The 15633-nt window shown below is 35.0% G+C and overlaps 1 protein-coding gene across 50 annotated transcripts in view; it reads right to left on the minus strand.

Annotated features, from left to right (window-relative positions):
• Window positions 1–15633, minus strand: part of Rims1 (regulating synaptic membrane exocytosis 1) — a 479343-nt gene that overhangs the window by 152322 nt on the left and 311388 nt on the right. For all 50 annotated transcript variants that reach the window (XM_060369758.1, XM_060369788.1, XM_060369787.1 and 47 more), the window contains 5 exons: window positions 13572–13639; window positions 9160–9270; window positions 7863–7962; window positions 4097–4220; window positions 916–962 (listed from right to left, as the gene is read on the minus strand). In XM_060369758.1, coding sequence (XP_060225741.1) covers window positions 916–962; window positions 4097–4220; window positions 7863–7962; window positions 9160–9270; window positions 13572–13639 — 450 coding nt within the window. The remainder of the gene's footprint in view (window positions 1–915; window positions 963–4096; window positions 4221–7862; window positions 7963–9159; window positions 9271–13571; window positions 13640–15633) is intronic.

Genomic DNA, 15633 nt, shown 5'->3' on the forward strand with positions numbered 1-15633 from the left:
TTTTTGTTCTGGCTGTTGTTTTCTTGAGGCAGATTCTCACCACCAAGTAGAGCAGGCTAATCTTGAGCCTGCGATTTCCTGCTTCTACCTTCCAAGATACTGGATTGTAAACCTGTGTCCTAACACCCAAGCCACAATACATTATATATATTTTTGTGTGTGCAGTGAACAGATTTACTACTAGTAAGAATGCAATATCAGTCCTAATAAGAGGCATAATCAGGCCTCTTCTCAGATACCAAAGGGCATGCCTGGTAGGCATGGTCAGACATGCCGGTAACACGATTTCTTATGGGGAAGCGAGTTAGCATCAAAAGAGGTATTGGCACCATACATCCTCCCCTCCCCAACTCCTTTTATTTGTTCCCTGACCAGGAATCAGAGAGCCTGGCTGCAAGCTCTTGATGTGAGACCTCCTCCCATCTTCAGAAAACTAAGAACAGAACAGCCTCCAACTCCTGCCATTCAGGCTCTGACTCTCTAGAGGCCTGGCCTTGCCATCTGCTTCTGATCTCCCCTTGATGCTCTTTCCATGCTGTGATCTCCCTGCTGCCTGTTCATGCAGCTGATAACTCTTCTAATAAACTCTTTACTCTCAAGTAATCTATCCAAGTGTCCCTCTAAACACCTGCCCCAAACGTAACAGTCCGATATAACAGCCGAGCTTTAAGAAGATCTTGACTGTATGTTAACAAGGATATTGAAACAAACATTTTTGTGTGGCCACAAAAATGGGCAAAAGAAGAAAGTTCTTGGTTAAGAATAACATTTGACTTATAATGGCTGCAAAATTTGGCACTAGTGAAGACAGCCAAAGAGTAATGTTAATTTATTCAAACGACATAGGAAAACAATGAATCTTATTTTCTAATTTAGTTTAATATATTTTTAATAACAAGGAAATTCTATACTCACTGGACTCCAGGGGAGGATGGGAACTCTCAGGGATCCGGGGGATGTCACTAAAAGAAACAGGCACAGTGAAAATCCCACTAGGCAAATTACCCTACCTGAAGCAACCACACCCCATTTTAGTTCAGTGAGGTGAAGTAAAATGGGTCCTTTGGGTCTTTAAGGATGTAGAAATTAAGGAGAGTTACTATTTGTTAACAACTAATGTGCGTGAATGCCAAACACCACGTGAAAGAAAACCGCAATAAAAAAAGGAAGTTTTTATATATTTAATAGCAAAACATTTTAAAATGACAACAATCAGACTAATATTGTGGATAACATCACCACAATATTTTTACTACCAAAACAGCAGTTTTGGAAATTAAAAAAAGATGTTAAAGGTAATATTTTATTTCAATTCTAGAAAATTAAAAATGACACAAATTTTACAAATAGGTAATATGCTTTACAAACACATCTGAAAGAGTTTACTGGGTGAAACAGATGAAAATATCTTGTCTTAATAAAATGAAATGACGAGCATCATGGGCAAAGTTAAGAAAATTAAAAGGATGAATTGCTTTGAAAATTAACAATGGTTCAAGCTTGCAACGAAAAAAATCCAAAATACTTCACGTATGTGCATGTAATATATGTAATATAGACATGGCACATGTAATATAAATGCAAATATATGCCCTTATAGAGATATATATCTCTATACTAAAGTTTGCTGAATAAATGGCTGTCACACTATATGGTTAAAGTGAGTTGTGAGAGCACCCATTTCTGACACAAATTACTCTGAAAAAAAATATTTAAGGTCACTTCAGGTTAGTCTATCCACTGAAACCTTCATATCTCCTGGGCCATCTTGGTTTGAGCATCTTACTGTAGAAGAGTACATTGCCTCTCCTTTGACAAAATTATTTCAGTAGCAATTTAAGGAGATTAATAATATGCAAGCATTAATATGACATATTAAAGCAGACTGGAGTTATTGTCTGAGAATTATCAGCATATCGATTAATTATTTTAATCACTTACCTTACAACCTAAACTCACTTGGATTATTTTTGCTTTCTTGTTTTCTCTTTTTGTTTTTGATGCTTCATCATCACTTTTTGTGCTAACTCATTTTATAATTAACTATATGTAATTTTTTTCTAAGATGATAAACCCTTACCTGTATATTTTATAAAATATATTGTATCATATATTTTAATGTAATTACAAATTTCTATAATTTTCATAAACTTATAATTGAGATAACTTATAATTGAGATTACTCTACAATCCCTTTTTTTTACAATGACAATTTCCTCTCCATTCACCTGAATAAATGGATATGGGACATTTAAAAATTAGGATGATGAAAATTTTAGGAAAAAAAAAGCTATTGAATAATCTTACATAGCCAGTTAAAATTTCAGAATCTGTTACTCTGAAACATTTTTACGTGCTCCTGAAAGGAGAACCAGGGGAAAGATGCTTTCAAACTTCTAAAGTCCTTTTGAGCCAATTTAACATTAATTACTTCTGCAAGATTTCCATACACACAGCTCCACTTGTTAGTACAAGCTTTCTTATAATTTCTACTTGCAAGTCTGTGATCAATAGTTTTTAATAATGATCAGAAGCATAAAAAGTCAAGGACATTGTGTTTAAGTTTCCCCAAAACATCTGAAAAGAGCATATGCTTTTAATTGTTATTAACCAATGGTTACATCTACAATGATTCCTGAAATCATTATGTCAATAAATTAAACAGTAACAATATTAAACATTATTGATAAATATAACTAGAATTATTCTTGTAATGTATATGATAGCTTTGATGTTTATTCAAACATAATCTTCAAAGTCATACCTCTCTGTATTCCACACTCTGTGATGGTTAGGGTTTGGTTATATGGATGATTGTTTGGGAGGCATATGCATACAAAAGCAAGAGAAGATTACTGCTGTTCCAGTCTACTTTAATTGTCTGTTCTCTTAAGTCATGGTAAATCACTATTTTATTTGAGTATTCTGAAAGCACTATATATCTCCAAAATATCAGGGTTTTTGTGTTCAGGGTTTAAGTATTTTTTTTTATACTTTTGCGTATCCCAAATTACTTACCTCTCTTTCAGTCTCATATGTACCTCAGCACTAAAACATATAGGAGGTAAAACTAGCATAAATTAAGATGTTATTTTAAAAGCCTACATGGAAAGACATAATGCTTTTGGAAATGTCTGCAATGTTTATTTATTGTTACCACTTACTCGGTTATAAACTTGACTTCATTTTAGAGTTTTATATATTAATGGTCTGTGAATTATGGTTATACATTGTAATTCCATCAATAGTAGAATGATTATATTTTCTTCTCTGCTTTGCACTGACATATAATGGAAACAATAAAAGATAAAGTCACCAGTTTTTCAACATAAATTTCTCAAGTCGGAGTTCAGTAATATTTTGGCAAATAGATATAAAAGTTATTTGCCAGGAATAAATTCAAATAGTGAGCTCACTATAATGACATAGTTCAAAATGTCTACTAAAATTTGTAGAATGGTAAGTAAATTCTCATTCTGGACTTTGTGAGTTTATTGGAAAAAGCTAACAGTATAGGGACCTGCAGGCAAATACAGAGAAATATTCTACTGTTTGTAGATTACTGATTCATGTTTCAAAATGAAGTGTTAAAAATAACATATATTATAGCAATTCAAAATCCAAATATTCAATATTTCCTGGTTGGTTTTAAATAAAACCTGAAACCACACTTTCCTAAGTAAGTGGAAAAATATTTTCTGTTTTATAAAATAATAAGCTAGTAAAGATTTATAATATCAATTAAATGTCACAAGATGAATTTACCAGTTTTTCCCTTAAAGGAAATAGCACTGATTATATATGAAATTACAAAAAAAATCAGCAATCACTGAAAGACAATTTTTGTTATATTTCACTTGTGAATAATATATATCAATATTTTATACTGATCTATTGTGGATCTTCTAGCACATAGGGAAAATCAGTATTCTAATTTTAAAAGTTAAGAAGAATTTATCATCTATTATATATGCCCATAATAGATTTTAAAAGCTATCCATGTTAACATGTACTGTATGAATGTAAAACTTCTTTGTAAAACCCTGCTAATACATGTAATTTACTAAACTTAAGAAGTAAGTTTTTTTAGCCTTACCCAATAGGCCTTGAAACAATAATTTCAACTTGAGGTTCTGATTTTGATTCTAAAATAATGTTGTAAACTTCTTCGTTTGTTGCTCCCGGCAGGGGTTTACCATTCCACTCTAGAACTTCATCCCCTTGAATTTAAAAAAAAGGGTATTTTTTTACCTTATATATTCTGCTTATTTTTCTTATCTTTTCTCTTTTTTTTAAACAAAGAAATGCAAAACATATACCAATAATTTAAAACTCGAGGCTCTGCTCTCAGTAGCAAAATGACTTGTCATATAATGTCAGCTAAGTGCTTCTTCTAAACACCTCTTCTAACCACCTCTACTTTTTTCTTTGGTTTTCCTCCCCAAATAATACTGGTCATTGAAAATAGTCCAATTCAAAACTGCCTTTATTTTTTTTAGATATACCAGAAATAATATAAAAATAATCTCATGCTATGGGATGGAAATTAGCACAGCCTGTTTGGAAACAGTAGAACCAATGGTTAGCAGCATCGTCTGTAGTAACAGAATCTAATAAATGTAGGTGGCTCTGCATGTGAAGGGTTCTTAGCAAGTGAGCAAAAGTTCTGTTATAGTTGCAGTAAAAACTGCAGAAAACACTTTCTGGCATGAATTTTCAAGCTCTAAGTAATGTCTTCACCTGAGGCACAACAGAAGAAAAACGCATGGAGGGATTTGAATTCATATACATAGGTAACATAACATAGGTAGTAGCCATGGCAGTTATAAAGCAAGCAGATGTGAAAAAACTGTTGCATGACAGTTAACCCCCTTCCAGATGTTCAGAACACATACAGTCCGCACAGAGCATGTAGTGCATACTAAAGTAAGGATAGGAGCTATCTGAGACAAGAGAGAATTATTGTAATACCAATTTCTTTTTGGGAGAGCACCATATCAATGAGGGACCGAAATATGATATTCCACGAAAAGAAAAAAAAAACTAGAGTGACTGATGGTTGTTATTTTAACTCCAGCTTTAAAGTATATGGTGTGGAGACAAAGATTTGTTTTCATAAATATGTTAGCCCTTAAATGCTCCTCTGCCAGGACCCTCCACCTCACAATGGTAGACTCAGGTGAGCTGGCCCTGCATTAGTGACCTTTTGAGGTGCCTTACTTTTTTGATGTTCTGTTGTTCTCAGCATTTTAGGTCCTAAAATAATTAAGGACTTAACAATATTCACTGTTTAAAAATATCATTGTACATGATATTATTAAGGTAGCTGCAAATAAGAAGTGTTTAGATTTTGGGTCTTTTTACAAGAAATGGAAAAAAAATTCTTTAAGTAATTCTTATTTTCTAAGTCATTCTTTCCTTCAAAGTAAAAAGCATAAGCACTGCTTAGGCTAAGCTTTTCCAAAAACAAAAAGGCAACGATATAGTTATTATAAAAATTTAAGTAAGTTTTAATAATCTGACCTAAAAAGTTTCCTAGAAAGATTTTCAAATATATTTCACTGATAAGAAGGAAAGGAAAACAATTACATATTTGTAATATGCTAGTAATATTCAGAAAGTTTTTTGACCAAAGAGACAAATTTTAACTTCACAGTTCATTAGACATCTCTCTCTCTATATATGTATATCTAATAAATTACACATAATTAAATATGGTTCATTAGACATATATACTTAATATATATGGGCATGAACATTCACACAAATGCTGGGAAAATACTTTGCAAAATAGTACTTACCCTGATAATTCCTATTATATTTTGTTCTATCACTTTTTTTTTACAAAATTATGAATATAAATAAATTGACTTTAATACTCAATAGTGGGTTGCAGCCATTATTTTGCAAAAGTAATGCAAACTATTCTTCTTTACTGACAGTAATCTGGACACATAACTTTTAATGTCAAGATAAATTAATACATAATTTATTTGTAGTTTAATAAAACTGAATACATGAAGTATTTAACACCATCCACACCATTTGCTTATCCATGGATAATCACCTGAGGTGAACATCTAGCCAATGGGGGGGGGGAGAGATAAAAACAGCACTTCATCTTTATATTTCATAGTAAAAGTATAATAGAGCAAAACAACACAAAAATAATTAAATAATGTGTTTCCTGCACCCACAAGCATCCAGTGAAGAACAGTAGAGCCAGGTGGTACAGGGCCGTAGTAATTAGTTACTACTCTAGGTGAAGTATCAAGGAACACTTGAACTATGAGCATTGAAGGATGAAAAAGATTGCCATGATTAGAGCAGCCTGACAGCTGGTGCTGATCAAGTCTTCTTGGGGGAGGGGTGGAACGGAAGCTTGCCAGGTTACAGGTAGACTGGCATGGCCAGGGGCCTCTGTAGGCCCAGTGGGCAAACCTACAACACTTTAATTGAAGAAGAGGATATGCCAGCAACACAGAGGGATCAGCAAGTGTGATGGTGTCGATTTTGTGTTTCAGATGGCCAAGCACAACAGCAGTGAACTGCGCTGTCTTGAAGGGGAGTCACATTGTATAAATCCATGGAAGACTGAAGTGAGGTTCCAAATTTTCAGTAAAAGTTAAAAAAAAATCACAAGAGATTTTTATCATCTAAAGCTGTTTATATGAAAATAGAAGAGAAGCCAGTTACTACATTATAATGTACATCCAAGAGTCTCTATAATTGAGTCTACAAAAATTAAAAACAAAAGCATTTGTATTTTGTCCAAATCAACTGCTTAAAGTAAAAAACATACTTGGACACTTTACAATTATTCCAGCTGTGCTTTATCATTTTATATTAATTTGTCAGGCACACAACTCATCAAGAGAGTCTTAAAGAAGTGGAAACGACGGAGTGTATCATAGCAAACAACCAGTCCATTCACTTCTTTAGGAATCATCTGAGAAAAACACTAAAAGATTTCAAAAGCCAATATCCTGTTCTCATCCACAAATGCTTTCAGTAGCTACAGTTTGCAAGCTTTAGCTACCATAGGATTCCTGTACTTTTTTCAGATTTAGTCTTGTGCCAAAGATCACCTTCACTGGCACAGGTAGCCATGAACTACAGTGAAATCAACCAACAATGTTACCATGACTTCAACTAAAATTAAAAATAAACAACTTGTCAAAATAAAATTTAAACTGTGCTCTATGGAATACATAGTACATTTAGTGTTTTACTTTTTTTGTGTGTATCTCTTAAGGCCATAGAGAGCGAATAAAAGGAGGAGGAAGGGGTGGTGGAGGAAGAGGAGGAAGAAACGAAGGAGGTGGAAAAGAAACAGGTAGTGGAAAAGGGGGAAGAGGAAAGGAGGAAGAAAACAAAAGTAATCAAACAAACAAAAACACCCAGACACTACAGAATATGCCACACTTAAATAAACCTACATTTCATTAAATAATCTGTAGGAATCATTATGATTAAGTTATGTGCAAAACACCAGTTACTACCCCTAAATAAGTATTTTTTGACACATTATAAAAGACTTAGTTATGTCTTTTGCAAAGGCTAATCCACGTTGGCTTTAAACTTTTGTTGTACTACTATGAAGTTATTTATAAACTAAGCTTACTTTCTTTGTTTTGCATCTTTGCTTTTACATTTAAAAAAATGCCTAATCTTACCATCTCCAAATTGCTACTTATGCACAAATACCTATAATAGAATCAATAAGCATGTGTATCAGGAAAAGAGCTGTAACCTAAATTTTGTAATAACTTGGTGACAACCTGCATAAACTACTGAACACAGACTGAAACCTATCAATTTATACAGAGACAAAACTTGCTTGTATATGAAAAAAAAATTACCTGCTCGTAAGTGTCCAACCACATCCGCTAGGCTGCCCTTCTTTACTTTGGTGATGAAAGCACCTAGGCGTCCTAAGTCCGTCATTTTCCCTCCAACCACCTGGATAATTACAAACTCATGAGTTCCTGACAGCCATTCAGAAATGCAGTCGTTAGCAGAACTGTGCATTGTCTTCTAATGTGCTCACCATGAAGTGAGGGGACATTCATTAACTGCCTTTTATTGAAGTAAATAGTAGTACCGCATTATTTTAAAATATCACTATATTGAGGATGACAGTGGAAAGAAGTGTGTACTGACTTTTTTTTACACTGTGCCAACAATCAAAGGGCACTGTGACAATGTACACTCAGAAGACAGAAGTACAACTCCCTCGTCACAGTTAGTCATCAAGTTTGCACTGAGTTCATTAATCTTCCTTATCATACCTACCATGTGAATCAGCATATCTGCATAAAGATATACCCCACTGTCCATAACAAAGGTTGGCCCCTTTATATAATTGAAATAAACCTTTGGGCTCAAATTTAAATGAGTCAAGAGTTTCATGTACATAAAAAGCTGGAGAAGAAAGGAGTGGGTGGAATAGTACTGAATGGTGAGATTGGTCCACAGTTCTTAGGAACATAGCTATTACACAGATATATAAATTTTATAATAGCAAGGGTAATTAATCAACAAAATATAAGTGTGATGATCAACAAAATATAAGTGTGTAAATGAATTTTTATTAAGGCTCTAGTTTGTTTCATACTCAGGTCTTTCATGTATACCAGGCAATGCTTCTACAGATGAGCTAAATCTATTCCCTAAATTAATTGCCAGTGGTTCTCAAGAAGTCACACACAACAACAACAATATTTAAAATAAAATCTTTGAATACTTATTTAAGAAACTTCCAGCATAATCATGTGATTTAACACAGATGTCTGGATACACATGATGCAAAGTATGATGCTATGCATGTGTGTATGTGCACACGTATATAAACCATTCTATAATGCAAGATTATCTCTGTGAATCTAGCATTCTTATTTGGATCAGAAGACAATAAATGTGTTGAAAATAAACATTTCACACTTTTAACATTACTGCATGTACTATTGCTATTAGGAAAGATTTCCCCTGATGATACTTTATGTTTCTGGCCCAACATTTAAGTAAAACTGTATTCACTGGGGAGGATTTACATTGGGACAGAGAGGAAAATATTTAGAGCTGATTGACACAAACTCTGTGATTGCTATCTGTACTGTACTTTATCCGGGAAGAGGCACTGTGAGCCAGTATACATACCTTCAGACCCAATAATGCACCCGATTCTTTGGGCATGGTTGTTCTTTTGTTAAGAATAACACGTCCAATTAATCGGTCTCCCTCTTTAGACGGCTGCCACGTTACAGGATGCTATTAAAACATGAAGCAGTTAGCAACTAAGGAAGTCTTTAAAATAGCTCTGTAATGTAACTAAGTAATTTTAATAATATCTTTACTATACACAGAAAACCACATTTCAGTTGTTAATGCTGATAGCTTATGGGCTGCGTAGTCAGCCAGCCCTTCCTTGAATTACTCTGGCTTGCCTTACAATCTAATTTTAGGTTATGGTTATTTATATAACGGTATTACCATTCAGCAGATAGCACAATGAATCTTAACCTTAACAAGACCGTCATATGTCTGTAACATAGCGCTCTGTCACAATGCTGGACACTGGCAGCCAGTCACAGGTCCCAGTCACTTGTGCAATTTGGAAGCAACCAGCACCCTAAAACGTACTGTGCTGCAAAGCGCTGGATTAAGTAGAATAGGCGTATAAAACATGTTTCAACAATAGTATTTTGCTTTCAATTAATTATTGTGAGGAAGCACACATGCCACGATCTACATGCGGAAGTCAGAAGACAGCTTATGTGAGTTAGTTCTTTCATTTCACAGTGTGTGTTCTGGGGATTGAGCTCAGGCTGTCAGGCTTGGCGACCAGTGACTTTACTGCTGAGCCATCATGCAACCCATGGAAAATAGTTTCAATTTACAATGAGCTAATCAGATTGCAATGAGATAGCTCAAGATTACCTGGAAGAGTGTAATTTTATTCACTACATATTGACTCATTATTGAATGAATCTTTTTTTTTCTCTCATTCACATGCTCTATGGAAAATAATAACGGCAACACGGAAGTAGAATGTGTAACTATTAAGAAATAAAAAGTGAAAGGGTACAGGGAAAGGAAGGGTAAGAAACGGGAACGGAGGGCTGAATGGAATCAAAGACTATATGCAAGAATAAGAATGTCACGCTGAAAACTATTGTTCTGCACAACAGAAATGACGTCTCAAAATAAAATCACATTTGTTTAGAATACGAACACAACTGGGAAGCTATTTATTGATCAACGCTGTCACTATGACAGATATAGCCCATTTTTCTAAGGTAGGACGGGTTCCATTTAACCTCATTTGTCCTCACCAGAGGCTGAATTCCTGCTGCTTTAATTTCACATATTTGAACTTGTCCTGACGAAAGTTTCCAAGCTCTCTCCTCCATCATTTAAAAATATGTTCTTCAGTCGTTGAACTAGGTTAAGCATTGTGTGACCAACAGGTAAAACCCATGCAGTACAATAGACAGGACTCCTGCGTGTTTGCATGTGTATTTGTATGTTGTTGCGCACATGTGTTTTTCTCTGTGTTTACGTCTCTGGGTGTGTTTATTTGAAAATTTGTGCACCTATGCATGTATGTCCTTGTGTGTCAGAACTGAGTGGATTATGAAACTCTTCCCAACATGTCCAGTGCTCTATAAAAACACTCAAATAAGAAGAGGTTAAACTAGTTAATTAATCACGCTGTAACGGGTCGTTATCACCAGAAGCAATGTCACCTAGGCTAATGTAGTCCTCCACCCTGGACAGTACTCTTTCTCACTTCTCATTTGCATAAGCATTATCTCTGAAGAAATATTATAAATTCCATGCAATGGGAAACAGAGCATGGAAATTCAACCATGGAGTAAACATTAATGTGTACGAATTTAGATTTAAAATAGGTGCCGTCATGTTATTTAAACATTATTATGGGGTGGACTTGCATTTCTGGAAAAGCCATTAATTATACTTTTAAAAAAAGAATACAATGTCCTTTGCTTTTCAGAAGCTTTTCAGTTTTATGAGGTCCCATTTATTGATTTCATTTTAGAGCCTGTGCTATTGGGGTTCTGTTCAGGAAGTTGTCTACTGTGCCAATGAGTTCAAGGCTCTTCTCCAAACTTTTTCTTTTAACAGGTTTAGTGTGTCTGGTTTTATGTTGAGATCTTTGATCCACTTGGACTTTAGTTTTGTGCAGGGTGATGAGTATGGATCTATTTGCATTCTCTACACGTAGATATCCAGTTAGACCAACACCATTTGTGGAAGATGCTATCTTTTTTTCCCCATTGTATGGTTTTGGCATCTTTGTCAAAAATCAAGTGTCCAAAGTGTGTGTTGTTTATTTCTGGGTCTTCTGTTCGATGCCACTGACCCACAAGTCTGTTTCAATACCAGTACCATGGAGTTTTTATTACTGCTGTTCTATGGGAGAGCTTGAGATCAGAGATGAAGATACCTCTAGAAGATCTTTTATTGTACAGGATTGTTTTAGCTATTCTGGGTATCTAGTTATTCTATATGAAGTTGAGAATTTTTCTCTCAGGGTCTGTAAAGACTTGTTTTGGTAATTTGATGGGAATTGCATTGAATCTGTAGATTTGGTAAGCTGGCCATTTTTACTATGTTAATCCTGCCAAGCCAAGGAAATGACAGCCTACAGACTGGAAAAGGATCATCACCAACCTGATATCTAGCAGAGGACTAATATTCAGAATATAAAAAGAACTCAAGAAGATAAATAGAACCAAATCAAGTAATCCAATTTAAAAATGGGGTACAGAGCTAAACAGAGAATTCTCAATAGAGAAATATCAAAGGGCAGAGAATCACTTAAAGAAATGCTCAACATCCTTACTCATCAGGGAAATACAAATCAAAAACAATCCTGAGATTTCACCTTACACCCATCAGAATGGCTAAGATCAAGAACTCAAGTGACAACACATGATGGAGAGGTTATAGAGAAAGGGGAACCCTCCTCCATTGCTGGTGGGAATGTAAACTTGTACAACCACTTTGGAATTCAATCTGGCGCTTTCTCAGACAATTAGGAATAGTGCTACCTCAAGATCCAGCTAGACCACTCAGAGGCATATATACAAAAGATGCTCAAGTATACAACAAGGACATTTGCTCAACCATGTTCATAGCAGCTTTATTGTAATAGCTGGAATCTAGAAACAACCCAGATGTTCCTTAATTGAGGAATGGATACAGAAATTGTGGTACCCTCAATTAAAAACAAGGAAATCATGAAAATTGCAGGCATATGATGGGAACTAGAAATAATTCTAAGTGAGGTATCCCAGAAACAGAAACAGAAACACATGGTATATACTCATTTATAAGTAGATATTAGATATATAATATAGGATAATCTTGCTAAAATCTGTACAACGAAAGAAGCTAAGCAAGGAGTGCCATGGGTAAGATGCTCAATCCTCATTCAAAAAGGCAAATGGGATAGACATTGGAAGAAGAAGAAAACAGGGAACAGGACAGGAGCCTGCCACAGAGGGCCTCTGAAAGACTCTTCAGGTCATCTGAAAGCAGATGTTGAGACTCTTAGCCAAACTTTGGGCAGAGTGCAGGAAATCTTATGAAAGAAGAGGGAAATAGAAAGACCTGGATGGAACAGGAGCTCCACAAGGAAAGCAACAGAAGCAAAATATCTGGGTCCAGGAGTCTTTTCTGAGACTGATACTCTAACTAAGGACCATTCATGGAGATAACCTAGAACCATGGGCACAGACATAGCCCATGGCAGCTCAGTATCCAAGTGGGTACCCTAGTAAGGGGAACAGGGACTATCTCTGACATGATCAGTGGCTGGTTCTTTGATCACCTTCCCTCAGAGGGGGGAGCAGCCTTACCAGGCCACAGAGGAAGACAAAGCTGACAGTCCTGATGAGACCAGATAGGCTAGGGTCAGATGGAAAGGGAGGAGGACCTCCCCTATCAGTGGACTTGTGAAGGGGAATGGGAGGAGAAGAGGGAGGGAGGGCAGGATTGGGAGGGGATGGAGGAGGGGCTACAGCTGGGATACAAAGTGAATATAGTGTAATAAATAAAAAGTAAATCTAATAAAACTTATTGTTCAGCTTTAATAAGATAAATCATATTAACAGTGTTGTTATCTAACTTTGATCCCAGGATCTGAGTCTTAATGTCTAAATACAATATATTTACTTTAAATATAAGGCAATATTTTATTATTATTTTAAAGTAATTTTCAATGTGAACATATAAACCACTGTCAGACTTCATGAGGAACATTTTTAAGGTTTTCTTGACTTAAAATAATTCCATATTGAAAGTAAATCGTATGAATAAGTGCGTTTTTTTCTTAATTTAAAACTTGTTGATTATTTGGAGATAAATCCCCCTTTTGTTTCAAAGTGGTCCTTTCCAAATAAATTAATAACAGCTGTAATAAAATGTGTGATAGACCCAGAAAGATGATTATTGACTACATAACAAAGGATAATCAATACCACATATAAAACGATAAATACCACATTTGAATCTTGAGCTATACATGCTGCGAGAAAGCTTACCGAGCTAATAGGCGACGTTTCCCGGCTGTGCCACGTGGCAGGATCCAACCAGTAGTAATCCAAGTCGCCTGTACAGTGGGAAAGAATGAAAACCGGTTAAAATAGAAAAAAATAAAGTAAAATAAAAAATGCACTAGCTTCAGCAATTGGGAGAATTTACATTCCAGGTTAGTACACAACTGACTTGTGAAAGTCAAGGTGAGGACCACAGAAGCAAGTTAAAGCGTGTTACAAATATACATCATGCAATCAAGAGCTATCCTTTAGCGTTATCAGTCATCCTAGAAACATTGACACAGAAACGCTATGGGGTTCGTCTTTCCCGCCTTACCTCACAAACCTCTGTATCAGGCTCCAGCCTGCCATCTAGTGGAAGAAAGTTTAATAACTGAGGTTCTCCCTTTATACTCCCTCTGCACTATTTCCTATCTTTGAAAGTCATGTGGTTGTCTATAACCTCCTTCGTTAACTGAAAATACGGCACACATACCTAATACCTAGCAATAAATAAGCTACAAAGAACAGCGTAGCAAAAGGCTTCACCCAGATCACACTGTATTCAACAGTATTACCACGGCCATAAAGAACTTTAAAAAAGCTCTAGCATTGTATACATGAATTTATAAGTATTTGTTTTAATGTTTGGTTCAAGTACAGTGCTAAAGAAAAAAATAGAAAAAACGAACACTTAAAGGAAAAGCTATGTCTTCAGAATTTTATGAGATAAAAGGCCTGAGAAAACAGCATTTTAAGAAAAGTCAAGTACAAATGACCTTCATGTTTTAATACCAGGTCAACTCAATGAAAATGGTCTCTAGATGTAACTTCAAAGAGAACAAAAATTATCAGAGAGTTGGTAAAGTATGCAAGCAATTCCCAGCACACAGCTACTACTAGCTAACTGTTTGAAAAACACATTTGGCTTATAATTGCATCTTAGCAATAAAAACATTTTCATTGGAGCAGGCATGAGAGATATGGGAACCGAAGAAATGCAATACATAATAATTCCAAAATTTTGTGAACTCTGTAGTCATAAAATCCACTACAATAAATATTGAAATGCCATTTAAATATTTATAGAGATGATGGTAGAGTCTGTGCAGGTATTAATGACAGAAGTGAGACGAGCAAGAAGTATTCTCTTAAAACATTCATTATTTCATCTGGGATCCATATCTCTCTCAGAAATCATGTATTTGAAAGCACAGATGGTTCAACAACAAAGTTTGTGAATTTCTAAACAGATACAGAAGAGTTCCAGTTAATGAAATGTACAGAATTTCAAAAGTAAGGGCTTTGTATCTTATATTTACTATCTGTAGAACTTCCTATGGTTATCTTCAAGTAGCAAAAAGTCAGTTTCTTTCAGAAAACAAACTATAACGTGAACATATAACGTGAAGTATACTAATGTATTTACTGACAAAATGGTTCTTGCCACTCACAAATGTTTGTGACCAATATCCATATCATCTGTAAAAAGAACTGACGAGCAGTTAACACCTAACCCATCTTTGAGAGATCCACAGAACTACTGACACTGTCAGGAGAGGTAGAGGAAAATCAATCCTTCATGGGATGACTAGTTTAAAAAATCTATACACTTGGGCTCCTTCTTCCTGTGATGGTTCAAGTCTGTATTTGACTTCTCTTCTCCTAAATAAGTCTAAACACTCATATAGAGTGACTAACTTTGGACAAAAAAAAGTGTTCCTCAAATGCAAAGAACTAAAAGGCTGATGTTTTTGGTAAAATTCAGTGACACTCCTCAGATGAAAACAGGCCTTTCAATCGTTGGTTTTAAATCACCTACAAGCTACTTAGGGAAACCATCTTGAATGAATGTTACAGATTTTGTAGCCAGACAATTTAACAACTGTTGGTCGTACATGGTATTGGACATACATACTAAACATTACTAGAAATGAATATGTAAAAATTCAATATTGTAACATATGAAACATGTTTTACAATATGTCAAATATTCTGAACATGTTTTAATATATTCATGATCATCTATTAAACTGTACCATTTTGCCTTAAAATGTACAAAAATAAT

The sequence above is a fragment of the Meriones unguiculatus genome, chromosome 16, assembly GCF_030254825.1.
Source record: "Meriones unguiculatus strain TT.TT164.6M chromosome 16, Bangor_MerUng_6.1, whole genome shotgun sequence".
NCBI lineage: Eukaryota > Metazoa > Chordata > Mammalia > Rodentia > Muridae > Meriones > Meriones unguiculatus.